The 15,567-nt window shown below is 38.8% G+C and overlaps 1 protein-coding gene across 9 annotated transcripts in view; it reads right to left on the reverse strand.

Moving 5' to 3' along the window:
- The window catches only part of ST7 (suppression of tumorigenicity 7), a 257,050-nt gene that overhangs the window by 34,572 nt on the left and 206,911 nt on the right, over nucleotides 1–15,567 (reverse strand). For all 9 annotated transcript variants that reach the window (XM_074315680.1, XM_074315683.1, XM_019743205.2 and 6 more), the window contains 2 exons: nucleotides 7,037–7,109; nucleotides 5,488–5,590 (listed from right to left, as the gene is read on the reverse strand). In XM_074315680.1, coding sequence (XP_074171781.1) covers nucleotides 5,488–5,590; nucleotides 7,037–7,109 — 176 coding nt within the window. The remainder of the gene's footprint in view (nucleotides 1–5,487; nucleotides 5,591–7,036; nucleotides 7,110–15,567) is intronic.

Genomic DNA, 15,567 nt, shown 5'->3' on the forward strand with positions numbered 1-15,567 from the left:
CTTTAATCAGCCACAAGCAAAGGGCTTACCAAACAGTTATAAACTGGGAATTCCTGAAGACAATAGCTGCAGCTAGAACACGTTAGAACCTACCCTCAAATCGAGGCTTAATGTGACCTTGTGGGCACTCAAGGTCAAGGGCATTGTAGTGCCACTATTACACTCTCTGGTTTTCCTTCTTCAGACTAGGGTGATCCGAGAAATACCTGTTCATGCATGTCTCTAGGAAACCTCTATTTCCACCTGGCCTGCAAGTGCAGAAATAGATCTGAAGGTACCAGGAAGAGCTGATGAAGAGGACAGCACCCACTGAGCACCTACAATGTACTGGGTGAATTACACAAGGTAATTCCACTTCTCATCAGCCCTATGAAGCCTTTATTTTTATCCCCATTTCATCAAAAAGGAAACAGGCAAGGAGCTCATTAAACCCCTGCTTCCCACAGTTCCCTCCGGACCATGGACAGGAAGTAGAGGGAGTCCTTGATTCACATACTTTGCAACCCTTTCACTGATGTGTCCCAGGTCTGCCTGACTTTGTGTTGCTACCGCTGGCTACATCATTGTAATTAATGTTTTCCCATGACAAGAAGTCTACATGATTTGCTTACTATTAGCGGTAAAGAAATGCAAACCAAAAGAACAGAATTCCATTTGTACCTAATAAAATCATAAATGTTTTTTGTTTTCCTTCTTTCTTTCCTCTTTTCTGTTTTAAACAAACTGTTCAATGCTGGTGAGAGCATGATGGAATGGTAAAGGAATCACCTGCTGAAGAGAGTATAAACTTACAGTCTGTTTTTGTAAGCAATTTGGCAATAAATATCAAGAGCCTTAACGTGCTTCTATATGCGACTCAGTAATCCCCATTCTGTATATCCATCCTAAGGAAATAATCCTAAAGGCCAAAAAAACCTTTAGGCCCAAAGAGGTTCACTATCGGAGCTGACCATAACCTGATATCTACAATAGAAGACACGAGAATTAAGTCATTCTCCTCAATAAATGGTGCTGGAAAAATCTGACATGCACATGCAAAAGAATGAAATAGGACCCTTATTTTACACCACACACAAAAATCAACTTAAAATGCATTAAAGATTTATACTTAAGCCTGAAACCATAAAGCTCTTAGAAGAAAAGAGGATGAAAACTTCATAACATTGGTCCTGACAATAATTTCTTGGATATTGCACAGGCAAAAAAGGCAAAAATAGACAAGTAGGACAGCATCAAAATAAAAAGCTTCTGCACAGCTAAAACAATCAGCAGAGTGAAACAATCAACAGAGTGAAAAGCTAACTTATGCAATAGGAGAAAATATTTCCCAACTATATATGATTAATCCGAAATATATAAAGAACTCCTACAATTCAATAGCAAACGAACCTCAAATGACCCGCTTAAAAAATTGGCAAAGAACTTTAACAGCCATTTCTCTGGTCAACAGGTACATGAAAAGATGCTCACCATCACTAATAACGAGGGAAATGCAAATCAAAACCACAATGAGATTTCACCTCACACATGTTAGGATGGGCACTATTTAAAAAAATAGAATATAGCAAGTGTCAGCAAGGGAGTGGAGAAATTGGAACCCCTGTGCACTGTAAAATGGTGCAGCCACAATGGAAAACAGTATGGGGTTTCCTTAAAAAATAAAAAATAGAACCACCATGTGCCCCAGCAATCCCATTTCTAGGGAGTCACCAAAAGAACTGAAAAAAAAGGATCCTGAAGGGATATCTGCACCCCCATATTCACTGCAGCATGATTCACAATAGCCAAGAAGTGAAAACAACTAAAGTGTCCTTCAATGAATGAATAAAGAAAATGTGATACACACACGCGCGCACACACACATACACACACACACACACACACACACACACACACACACACACACACACAATGGAATATTATTCAGGCTTAAAGAAGAAGGAAATCCTGTCCTATGGATGAACCTGGAGGACATTATACTAAGTGAAAAAAGCCAGTCACAAAAAGACAAATCCTGCATGATTTCACCAAGATCTACCGTAGCCAACTCACAGAAACAGAAAGTAGAATGGTGGTTGCTGGGAGCTAGGGGAAGGGGGACATGGAGAGACGCTGTTCCTGGTACAAAGTTTCAGTCACTCAAGATGAAAAGGCTCTAGAGATCCGCTGTACAACTGCATAGACTTAGCAACACCGAACTGTATACTTAAAAATTAGTTAAGAGGGTAGATTTCATGGTATGTGTTTCTTCGACAAAAATGTCTTGTCTGGAAGGAAATCATCCAGACAGGAGTTACTAAGGATATTTGGAAGTGTTTGATGGCACAAGGCTAAAAGACGTGGACGGCAATGTGAAGTAGAGCCTCTCCAATGGAGCCATGGAAATCTGATGATCGTCCCCAAGACGAACTAGCCATCCTCATCTCAGAATCAGTCTCTCCCTGTGTGTCTCTCACGAGAGTGCACTGATTATGTACTTACTGTTTACTCCTTTTTGAGCACGACTGGGGGTGTTAGGATCTTAACAATACTGGTGATTTTCAAGAACTGGATACACAGTTCCGAAAGGAAGAGTAACACAATGTGGTTTGTAACCATGAGTCTCAGGGCTGCTCCCTCTGTATAACCTGCTGCAACCTAACGCTTCAGAAGTCCTCGTGTTTAGAATCTAACTGACTACTGAAGAGGCCGTCCTTCAGAACAGAGACCCACAGCTTTTGCAGATTTTGATTTCCCCGTACTGCAATGTGGTTGACAGAGATACTTACTCCCTCCTCCTGTTCCTAAGAGAACCCTCTCGAGTAAATATTTTTCATTGGATGTTGAAATATTAACTATGTACCTTTGCTTAATGGGATACCTGATGGAACTAAGCTGGACATTTATGGAAGACAGTTCTCAGCTACTATATTTGGTATTTCTTCTCCTTCTGAGCAGACTGTAATTGGGTAACACAGCATGTAGGGACTGGAAATTCTTGTGGTGGGCCGCTGACAACTTTCTGTGCTAGAGAAACAGAAGCCATGGCAGCGTTTCAGACACGCTGGTATCTTGGAGAAATGTGAGTCTATAAGGCGTTGTGAGCACCAGGAAGCGATGTGCTGCCACCAGTGGAAGGTGACATTCGAGAGTTAGAGAACCCAGAATCCTGAATGGTTCTGCCATTAACTGCTATGTGATCATGAACACGTTATAGTACTTAGCGTCTGCAAACGTGCAGTTCCCTCATCTATGAAGCAGGGATAATAATATGATGTCCCTCACCATGTGGTTATGAAAATAAATGAGATGGCATATGGAGTTCAGTTAGCACTCTGCCTGGCACATAGGGAACATTCTAGAGAAGCCAATAATAAAATAACTGTTATCATATCATTGGTAAGGAAAGAGTCAAGCTAAGGATGGGAAGGTGTCCTAGATAACCTTTAAGGCCCTTTCTTACACCAAAAGCCTAAGAGTTTATATTCTTCATTGATATCTCATTAGAATTAAGGCTATTCTATGCCTGAAAAGGCACGTGTGTGTGTGTGTGTGTGTGTGTGTATGCACACACATGTGTGTTTACTAAAGTATTAGAAAGTAGTCCAATGAACAGCAGAACATGTGTAAGAGATGTTTATAACAGCCTGCATATAGTACACATGTACCAGACGTCTGTGGTTAATTCTGAACATATGAGGCCAGTGACTCACAGGACATTTTCCCCGTGGAAATATCAAAAGAAGAAGAGGATCTGGAAATAAGTTTTCCCTCAGAACAATCAACAACAAAGCAAAGTGGTGAAGAATCAGATTCCTACATACCCTATCCTTTCACCATTTAATGATCAGAAATTAGACTGAAACAAAATATTTAAAATGCTTCCCCTTTAGAAGAATTCTGTTTTGCAGGGAGAGCGCTGGATGACTGAGTCAAACTCTTCCGTGGTAGCCTCAGACTATTTCTTGAGGCTTTTAATACTCTCCGAGAGGCCCAACCAACCATTCAAAATAGCCTTATTTATGCTCATAGAATAGCTCTGCAATTAGAGAAGGCATTAAATAAATATTAATTGATGACTTCAGTTTACTGTAATTCAGGGTGCTATTTTCACGATTAGTTTTAAATCAAATTTGAATAAACATTTTAACTTAGCTGAAAAAATGCTAGATAAAGAGATATACTTTATACCACTCTGTCCAACACCGAAGTCTACAAATACTGTGTTGGTTGGTCCTTAACCACTGGCACTAGAGGGGATGAATATGTCCCCTACAAGAGTGGCACTGGCACCACGCTTCGGCTTCCTGTTTTGTGAAAAGATAACTATGACCTCAGGGACTTAGCGATAAACCTTACATTATCTATCTCTATCACTCTGGATAGCAACAAAATAAATTAAAGTAGGTGACTCCATAAATCATCTCACACACACACACACACACACACACACCACACATCACACACACACCACACATCACACACACACCTCATATCACACACACACACACCACACATCACACACACACACACACACAACACATCACACACACACACCACACACTCACACACACACACCACAACCGCTCTTCTGCTACAGTACTGCAACAAAACAAGAAAAAAGAAAACGGTCTTCTTTTGCCATTTTTCACCAATGAAAGTGTTCATCAGACATTCTGCCAAGAAAATTATGCCTTGTAGTAACTGATATGAACTGCAGGAATAGTTTCCTACAGGTCAAAATGTGCTTTGTAATATTGAGACTCTGGAAATGGCCACCAGCAATAGGCCTATCACATAGTAGGTCCTCAAATACAGGTAAATCGTAAATACACATCAATCTCCTGAGTAAAAGATGACAGAAATCTCCTCTATCATGTTCTGACTCCCTTAAAATCAAACTAAGAAAAATCTATTAGAAATATCATAAAGTGGTATTTATAATAGGTAGTTTTATAAATTGGTCAATCATGTGGTTAACAAGACGAATATTTCCTACTACATACGTCTACTAAAACGGCACTCACAAATCAAAAGAAAAATACCCCTTCATACTTTGAGGTTTTCCTTATTACTTTCTTTCCAATACTAATTAACTATCATTTATTTACAGAGACTTAGAATGTCACTTTAGTCAATATTTTTTTTACCACTTTTACTCACAGCGAGGTTCATTTCCTAAATTGGGTCTCAATAAGACTGGAATGGGTGTGAAATTCCTGTCGAATGTATGGGATTTCCATGCTTTGCCAATTTCAGACTTCCCGACCTGGTCTGCCTACGCCAGGTCTATCAATCTACCCTTACTGTACAAAGTCTGAAAATCAGCCCCAAGCCTCTTGAATATAGGTATTGCTTAAAAATGAGCCTAATAACCATAGATCATACAGAGCCTCAGCATTCGTGGGTTGCAGTTCGTTTTGTACAACTGTTTGTGTTCGACACAGTGTTGTGGTCACTGCACCCCTTCTCCTCCATCCTGTGGTCCCACAGTACCCACAGACCCACCTTGGGAACGTGAGGGTTGAATTCCACAGCTCGGTGAATGGCCTCCACTGCATTCATCTCTGCCGTGCTCAGCCCCCGCCGAGACGCAGCCTCAGGAGAGAATCTGCAAAGTAGAAAGACAAACACCTTCCAGTTGGGACCACTGCTTGGGCAGCAACCCAGAAAGGCACCTACCCATCAAGGGCCCATCAAACCACAGCAAACCAATGGCAGGCCTTTCCAAACCTCCACTACACGGAACCTCTGAGTGGCCCCTCAGATGGAGGCCAGCAAAAACCCCAGCAGAAGCAGAAAGTGTGCTTGCATCTGAAGGCAGAAGGAATTAAATTCAGCTGTCAAGTCTCTCTGTCTAAAGAGCTAATCTAAATTTTCTACGGGGTACCTGCTTAGGTCTGGGGTGGGGTAGGACTGACGAGGGCAGACAGTACAGGAAAAAAGAGAAAACTTGGTTACAGAAGAGCGCACTTGGTTAAAAACAGAATGGGGGAGAATTTTAAAGAAGGCTCCCAACCCCGTGTCAAGGCTGCCTGGAGGCTTCAGGCGCCTCAGCCTCCGCAGCTGGAGAGCCAGCCCGGGGCGTCCGGCAGGGGCGTGTGCAGGCCCAAAGCGCGGGCGAGACACCTGCCCGGGGAATGAGAAAACCAGACCATGCAATCTCTTTCTCACCTCACACCCAGGGCTAACTCCAGAGCTGTGCTTGGCAGGCAGACACCACAGGGGAAGCTGTGACAACCCTGGCCCTGCCCTCCCAAGCTGGAGTCGCTGTGTAGGGAGAAAAGATGTTGCAGTAGGTACTGGCGATCTACAGGATAAAAAAGAATGAAAGAAAATTACTTCGATTTTGAAGTGCACACACACTTAACAGCAAACCTGGCTGACATAGCAGAGGCTGTTTCTTGTCCTGTTACCTGTTTTTCAGTGCGACAGAAGGACTGCATTGGGGAGGCATAAGCGTTTCTGAACTCAAAAACAGCTAAGCCATCTACCCTCTTTCACCTGCCAGTCATCTAGGATGTTTATGGAAATTCTCTATGCCACAGCCACCTGCCTGAGTCAGGTGGGCAACTGTGCCACTGAGATGGCGACTCAGAGGAAACAGATCTGGGGGGCTGGGGCGGAGCGTTAGCTCGGAACTGGTGAGGCAGAGTGACAGATGACCACCCCCTCTGCCATATTTAATGTTTGCTATGACTACTGCCCAGGTTTGGACAGCTAAAGGAAGAGGAATGCGCAAAAAACGAGTAAAAGGAAGGCATTCTGTGTAAGTCCCAAGTAGGCCTTTTGGTATTTATTATCTGGCAAAAAAAAAAAAAAAAAAAAAAACAAAAAAGTCACCTTAGAGGCATGGAATTTCATACAAATCCCTCTTTAGGGACCCAAACACCTAGGGATATACATTCCCTTCTAGTAATGAAAGAAAAGATCAGCAGATTTTGGAAAATGCATGGTCATAAGCAGGGGTGTCGTAGACTAAGAGAAACTCTCAGAGGCAACACATTTTCCGAAGTGGGGTTAGGCATTTAGCACTGCACAGTCATGATTCACTTACTTGTCAGAGACAGCTCTTGCTTTGAGCAAGGCAGCTGTGTAGCATATTGTTGCCGACTTTGGTAAGCTTATATCTGTTAGAGAAAAAGAAAGTAGGAACTCTTGTAAGTCTGCAGAAACCAGGAGCAATGATTGTTAATATACCAGCATTTTAATCACGTAAGGCTAATAAAGCGTAAATTAAGAATATTTTAATACCCCTCACAATATGACTTTTACTTCTGTGGATTTAATAAAAACTTCACGAGTTCAAATATATTTATAATTTAATGCATACAGTACACAGCTGTTCCTTATGTGGTATGTGAAACTAAAGTAATTCATATTTTTGTGAATAATTCATGTTTAAAATCCACCAGGCTGACTCTTCAGCAATCATCTTCTATTTTAAAATATGTATTTTCATGTTGAGTTTATTTAAACAGAGAATAGCTATAAATATATAAATTTAAATATTACATGAATACCCTTGATATCATGAAAGGCAAATAGGACCTCTTTGTAACTTATAAAAATTTCTCAAAGGCATATGAAATACTAATGTGAAGAAAAAAATACTATCTGGATTAAAAAAACACAGGTAAAAAAACTTAAACCTGCTTTCCTCTGAATTAAACTTCAAGAACTTCATATTCAGTTTTTGTTAAAAATGTAACATATATTATATATATAAAATATATGGGAAACCTTTATATATGTTTATAAAGATACATATTAAATCATTACAAAACTATACATTTTCTATTTTATTCAAACCCATGGTAAATCCCCTTTCATATTAAGCCAAATTTGTCTCCCAGAACAACAATTCCTCTCAGTTTGTATAGAAAATTTCAGATGGAGAGGTGGGAGCTGGTAACATGTCCAGATAACGAGTTTCCATGGAAGTAAAAGCACAGGGGACACGTGAGGGTAGGTAAACTCAAACAGGGTAGAACTTTGCGGGGGTGATTGTTTTTATTTTTTAATAGTTTTTTTTTTTTCAATTACAGTTAACATAACATACAATAGTATATTAGTTTCAGGTGTGCAACATAGTAATTAGACAATTATACAACTTACAAAGGGATAAATTTAGTACCCATCCGACACCATACATAGTTATTACAATATTACTGACTGTATTCCTTATGCTGTACCCTACATCCACATGACTATTTTGTATCAACCTATTTGTACTTAATCTCTTCCCTTTCTTCACTCATCCCCCCAACCCCCCTCCCATCTGGCAACCATTAAAATGTTGTCTGTATCTATGAATTTGTTTCTGTTTTCTTTGTTCATTTATTGTATTCTTTACATTCCACATATAAGTGAAATCATATGGTATTTGTCTTTTTCTGTCTGACTTATTTCACTTAGCATAATACCATCTCGGTCCATCCATGTTGTTGCAAGATGGCAAGATTTCATTCTTTTTTATGGTTGAGTAATATTCCATTGTATATATCAGGTTGCACAATGAAGTTCGCATACTCATCCTAAAAAAAGTGCTACACACTTCATTGCTGAATATCACTACGGTCACCTTCGAAGTACTCCCCTTGGGAAGCTATGCACTGACGCCAGCAGCCAGTCCACCCTTCAAAGCAATTTTGGAACTCTTTTTCTGGAATGGCCATCAGAGCTGTCGTCGTATTACCCTTGATGTCCTGAATGTCATCAAAATATCTTCCTTTCAATATTTCCTTTATCTTTGGGTAAAGAAAGAAGTCACTGGGGGCAAGATTAGGTGAGTAGGGAGGGTGTTCCAATACAGGTTTCTGTTTACTGTCTAAAAACTCCCTCACAGACAGTGCCGTGTGAGCTGGTGCATTGTCCTGATGCAAGAGCCATGAATTGTTGGCGAAAAGTTCAGGTCGTCTAACATTTTCACGCAGCCTTTTCAGCATTTCCAAATAGTAAACTTGGTTAATTGTTTGTCCAATTGGTACAAATTCATAATGAATAACACCTCTGATATCAAAAACGGTTAGCAACATCATTGCAACAAATCAGCGGACCTAATTGTCAGACCTCATATGTACCACCTCTTCTTCATGGATTCATCCATTGATGGACACCCAGGTTGCCTCTATTTCTTGGCCATTGTAAACAATGCTGCAATGAACATATGGATGCACATGTCCCTTTGAAGTAGTGTTTCTAGTTTTGTTTCTTCAAATAAATACTCTGAAGTGGGATTACTAGGTCCTTCTTTGTCTCTTGTAATAGCCCTTGTTTTAAAGTCTATTTTGTCTGATATAGGTATTGCCACCTGAGGTGTTGTTTTTTTTCATTTCCATTTTCATGAAGTATTTTTTCCATTCCTTTACTTTCAGTCTATAGAAGTCTTTCGATCTCAAGTGAGTCTCTTGTAGGCAGCATATGTATGGGTCTTGTTTTATTATTCATTCAGCTACCCTATGTCTTTTGATTGTTGAATTTGATGCATTTACATTGAAAGTAATTAATAATAGATAGGCAGTTTATAACATTTTGTCATTTGTATTTTTTTATCTTTTTTTTTCTTCTTCTTCTTAAAGAAGTCCCTTTAACATTCCTATAATGCTGTTTTGGTGGTGATGAACTCCTTTAGCTTTTTTTTATCTCGGAAGCTCTTTATCTGTCCTTTGATTCTAAATAATAGCCTTGCTGGGTAGAGTAATCTTGGTTGTAGGTCCTCGTTTTTCTCACTGTGCCTATTTCGTGCCATCCCTCTGGCTGCAATGTTTCTGTTGAGAAATCAACTGACAGTCTTATGGGAGTTTCCTTGTAGGTAATTAACTACTTTCTCTTGCTGCTGTGAAATAACGTTTTAAATTATGATTCTATTTCTTACCAGTATGGTATTTCTTTAATACGCAATCAAATTTATATTATGACATAGAAATACCTTCCTAATTCAGGCCAGGTAAAAATATACCATTCCTAGTGCTGCAAAATTCACTCTAGGTTAGAGGAACTCTTAACAGCTGGAATGCCCTGTAAATTTCTTTGCAGAGCTGTTTTCATTGTAGAAAGAATTACATTACAGTAGGAATAAAAAAGAAAGTCCCATAAGTAACCCATAGACAGCAGCAGAGGAAAACAATTTCATAAAAGAAAGGCAATACCTCATCCAATAACAAGTATTTACCATCAATTCCAGCATGAGGAATTTCTCTTTAAGGGAAACTTCAAAGACATTGATAAAATACAAATAATCATAGAGAATACCAGCACAGAATTAAAAGGGAAAGGGGTCTTTGTAACCCTGATCTTATATATTATGTTCAAACAAAATTTTACCACCATATGTATAGTATAAAATGGTGTGTTTATCATAAAGAAGATAAAAAAATGTTGGACTCTCATGGATTTGTCTCGTTGCTTTTCCAACATCTAAATATTTAACCATTTCCCAGTGTGGGAAATCAATCCAGGAATCAAATATCTTCTTTGCTAGGGTCCATTCATTGATTGTTATTGAAAGATACTTTTTAAAAATTGCAGGTAATACACATTCTACTTCAAAGTTTAGACTTTTCTTTAAAAATTTCCCAAGTCTTATTTCTAACCTTCTAGGTGTGATCTGTGTTCCTTCTGTGTCAACCTAGCACCTATTTATGAAGTGGGGACCAATGAAAACCCCTTGGAAGGAGATAAGGTTGCAAACAACGGTCATAATTATTTGAAGGTGGCAGCATAAGATGGCACCTCCCTTGACAAACTAAAGAAACCCTGTTAAGGATTTAGCTTCTCAATGAGAAAGATCAGATTGTGTTTTGATGGTTACCTAATCAAGCAAAAAGACATATTCACCCAGTTGGAAATGCAGAAAGAGACACAATTGAGGTGTTCCAGCAGAATTCCTGAGATGCCTAATGAAAGGTGATCTTCAATCCAGAACCAGGCTCCCTCTCACCCATAGACAGCACATTCACAACTAGAAAAATGCAACAGAATTCTGCAACATTATGACTTTATAGTATGTTTCCCCCATTTAAACAAATTTTTACACCTACTCTCTGTTGTATGTAAAAATGGTGACAATCATAATGCTTAAAAATCAAATAATATATTTGAATTGACATAAAATGAGGAAGGGAGGAAATGAAAATACCCCATTCCCCACTAGTGGCATGCTCACACAACGTGTTATCTTTTTACTCTAGTAAGTTTTTTGCTCTCACTGTTTAACAAAAATTAAAAATTGCAAAACATTCTTGCAAAACTTGTTTATTTAGATATAGTTAAATATAGTTTATGTAGATGTAGGTATAGGGGGTGGGGTGCCAATTCCCCATGCAGTCGAAAATCCATGTATAACTTTGACTCCCCCAAAATTGAACTATTAATAGGCTACTGTTAACCAGAAGACTTACTGATAACATAAACAGTCGAGTAACACATACTTTGTATGTGACATGTGTTATATACTGTATTCTTAAAGCAAGCGAGAGGAAAGACGATGTTAAGAAAATCATGAGAGAGAATACACTTACAGTATGTATGTATGTATGTATGTATGTATGTATGTATGTATGTATTGACAAGAATCTGCATACAAGTTAACTAGCACAGTTCAAACCTGTGTTATTGAAGGGTCAGCTGTATTTTCAATGTTTTTCTTTTAATTTTGTCAAAGCAGTATGTCTATTTGGTAATGGCAACTTGTCTCCAAGGAGGAATGAAGTACTCTGAAGAAACTGAATTCCCCTTCAGGTAAAGCACCTTGTTCAAATAAGGTTTTTTGTGGGGAGCCATGGTTGCAGTTAACTTTAAAGCCTTAACAGAATGGCTCGGTTTATACTTAACCTATTTCCTCCCCCTGAAGCAATTGTCTCTGCCTGCATCTGGAAAATGCTTGCATGCTGCTCAGGAATGTGGTGGGAGTGGCCAGTTCCCAGAACAGAAGGCTGATGCCTATCAGGGCTATTGATAAGATAATTACATTTGGGAGTTTCAGTAAATTTTGTGTCTCCTGTGTTAAAGTTAAAGATTCACTGTTAACTAGGTAATGCATTTTTGTACTTGCTAAACTGCACGTCCACAGAAGGTATAAATTCTGGGGACAGAATAAACTCAGGGTCTCCAGGAACACTGGGGTCCGCGATCGCCATCATCAAAGTGTGAGTGCCTTTTTTCATTCCCACTCCCCTTGTCAGGAACCGTTCGACTCGTGGCGGCTGGCCCGCTACAGTTTTTGTTTACAATGTAGTTTTTAAAATGATGCTTATTTTTAGCCATACAAATAAAAAGCTGGAATGCTTCGCCCACCCAACAATTCCCTTCTGAGACTCTATCTTAAGGGAAATATTAATAACTGTGCATGAAGATTTAGCCTTAAGGATGTTGACTGTGACATTGTTTCCAATGGTGGAAAACTGGGGACAGCCTAAATGTCCACGAACAGGAGGTAGGTTAAGGTGTTGTACATCCAGGGGTGCCGTTCTAGGTGGTTCTTAACTCATATGGTAAAAAAGCATTGAATGACCTGGGGAAATGTTGCATTTTTGTACATATATCAATAAGTAAAATAAGTATACAAAAATTGTGATCTCAAATATATTTCTTAAAAGCATTTATATGAACAGAGATAAAAAGACTGGAATTGTATATACCAAATATCAACAGTGTTTATTTCTGAGTGGTGGGATTATAGGCAATTTTTTTTCCTACTGTTTATCTGTATTTCCAAAGCTTCCTGTAATATACATGCAATAAATGAATTTTTAAAACATAACAATGATGCTAAATGGAAGAAATCAGTTCTACAAATTGTCTGAAGCAAGTTCATGGGCAAATGCATTATTGGAGTCAGACTTTGACAACACAGACATACGAGGTGTGATCACAAAATAAGGTGAATGTTTAAATAAAATAAATATTACAGTAAAAGACACATTGCCATTTATCCCCTTCTAAATACTCTCCCTCACCTCGAACACACTTATCCCATAAAGTTCTTGCCACTTTCTGAAATGGTTCTGGAAGTCCTCTTTCATGAGTGTCTTTAGTTGTGCTGTCATGGCCGCCTCGATGTCCTGAATCGATTCAAAACATTTATCTTTCATGGTCATTTTGACTTTGGGGACGAGCCAGAAGTCACATTGTGCCAGATCTGGTGAATAAAGTGGATGAGGACACACTGTAATGTTTTCATTTGACAGAAATTGTCGTACCAGAAGCGATGTGTGACACGGAGTGTTGTCATGATGAAGTAAAGACACTCATGAAAGAAGACTTCCAGAACTGCTTCAGAAAGTGGCAAGAACAATGCGACAAGTGTGTTTGAAGTGAGGGAGAGTATTTTGAAGGGGATTAATGGCAATGTGTCCTTTACTATAATAAATTTTTAAAAATTTAAACATTCACCGTATTTTTTTATCGCACCTCGTACAAAGGTACAACTCACACGAAGTGCTGTCAGCCTGCAGATCTATTGGTTGTCCTTACACACCTTTATGAAAATTGGCGTGTTCCTTTTGCAATGTGCACTCATTGAACATATTTTCATGTAATAACCACCTAACATCTAAATCAGAGGCAAGAACTGCATGTTTAGGCTCACTTATAAGAAAAACCATTCACATTACCTTTAGGAGAAAGCTAATTATTATGAGCTTAAAAAAAAAAAACAGTTGAGACTTGACTTGGTTGTTGTTGCCTATTATAATTTTGAAAGTTCTTATTTTGAAATAATTAGAGGCTCACCGGAAGTTGTGAAAATGGTGCTCAAGAGTTCTGTGAATGCTTCCCTCCGCTTCTCCTAATGGTCACATCATACATAACTGTAGTATAATAGCAAAACCGAAGAAACTGACATTGGTACGGTACTATTAAATCAATTACAGACCTTGTTCAGTTTACATGCATTCATGTATGCGTGTGTGTGTGTATGTGCATGTGTAGCTCTATACAATTTTATCCCATGGCTAGATTCATGTAAACACCACCACCCTCATCAAAATGCACAACTGTTCCAAAGGAACTCTCTCGTGCTACCCCCTTTATTTGTACTCTCTTCACCCATATCTGTCCCCTGGTGACTATGAATCTGTTCTCTAGCTTTGCAGTTTTGTCTGTCTACTATGATTTTATGCTATTACCACTAGAGAAACGTATAAAATGACAAGGGGAATAGAGTCGCTAATAGTGATTAAAATGGTAGTAACAAAAGTTTTGAGCAGGAAATAACAACAAATCAGCTGTACTGCTTGTAATTTTTTCAGAACTTTTATTCAGAGGAAGAGCCCTCAAAATCATTCTAAAATGATTTTGTATGAACGAATTTTGGGCAGTGCCTTTCCGTTTTTTTGTAAGTGGCATGTAGCTATTATTATTACCAGAAAGTCCTCTTAAGAATTAGAGTCTAAGGAGGAAAGAAAAGAACAAGATATCACATAATTCCAGTACTCACTGCAGAAACAAGGAATGCTAAATAAATATTTTTCACTTTGACAAAGCTAACTACCGGCATTAGTTCATTTTTCCTTCCACTTCCTTGCCATCTTGTGTTTCATACAGGTCCTTTTCTGATAAGGGAAGAACTTTCTCCAAGTGTCTGAGGCACGCAAAATCTAACTGTTGTGAAAGTCTTTCATTAAAATCTACAATCTTGACCTTCATACAGTTGGAATCAGCCAGTGTGTACTCCTTTGTGTCTGGCTTCTTTCACTCAGGATGATGTTTTTCAGTTCCTTCCATGTTGTAGTGTGTATCTGTACTTCAATTTTTTTATTGCTGAGTAGTATTTCATTGTGTGGCTAGACCACAATATGTTTATTGTCTTGCTAATGGCTATTTGGACTATTTTCAAGTTTGGGGCTATTATGCATAAAGCCGTTGTGACCATTCTTGTGTAAGCTTTTTCTAAAAAAAAAAAAAAAAAAAAAACAAAACTCTCATTTTTCTTAGATATACAGAGGGTGCCAAAAAAAATATACACACATTTTAAGAAAGGAAAAATGTATTAAAATTGTGATACTCAATATATACCGATAATGAAAGATGAATACAAGTCACATTTGACTTCTGCAATTACAAGAGGTGCTACAGCGTCCAGACACTTCTGATTACGGCAAACTACTGTTTGAGCAACGATGACCAAAGTGTCCACTTGTATACATTTTTCTGGCACCTCCTGGTATGTAACTGCAAATGGCTGAGTCAGAAGGTAGAGGTATGTTTAAACTGGTAAATAGTGCTCCAAAATGGTTATATAAAGTTTGCAAAACTAATATATGATCACAGAGGTCAGAAAAATGGTTCCTTCTGGGTTGGAGGGCAGTTATTGGCCAGAGGGGGTATGAGGCAACCTTCTGAGATAATGGAAAGTTCTGTGACCCCGGGTGGTGGTCACATGGGGGGGAGGTGGGGTCATACAAAGTGAAAAGTCATCCTGCTCTACATGAAAGATCTGTGCATGTTACTACATGTAATTTATACCTCAATAAAAATTATTTCAAAACAAGCAAACCTACAACCCTATGCCCCCTGAAGCTGTCTTTTCTCACTTCTAACCTCCATTACATTTTACTTGCCTTTTATCATTTGGGTCCCCTGCAG

The sequence above is a fragment of the Rhinolophus sinicus genome, linkage group LG11 (genome assembly GCF_036562045.2).
Source record: "Rhinolophus sinicus isolate RSC01 linkage group LG11, ASM3656204v1, whole genome shotgun sequence".
Lineage (NCBI taxonomy): Eukaryota > Metazoa > Chordata > Mammalia > Chiroptera > Rhinolophidae > Rhinolophus > Rhinolophus sinicus.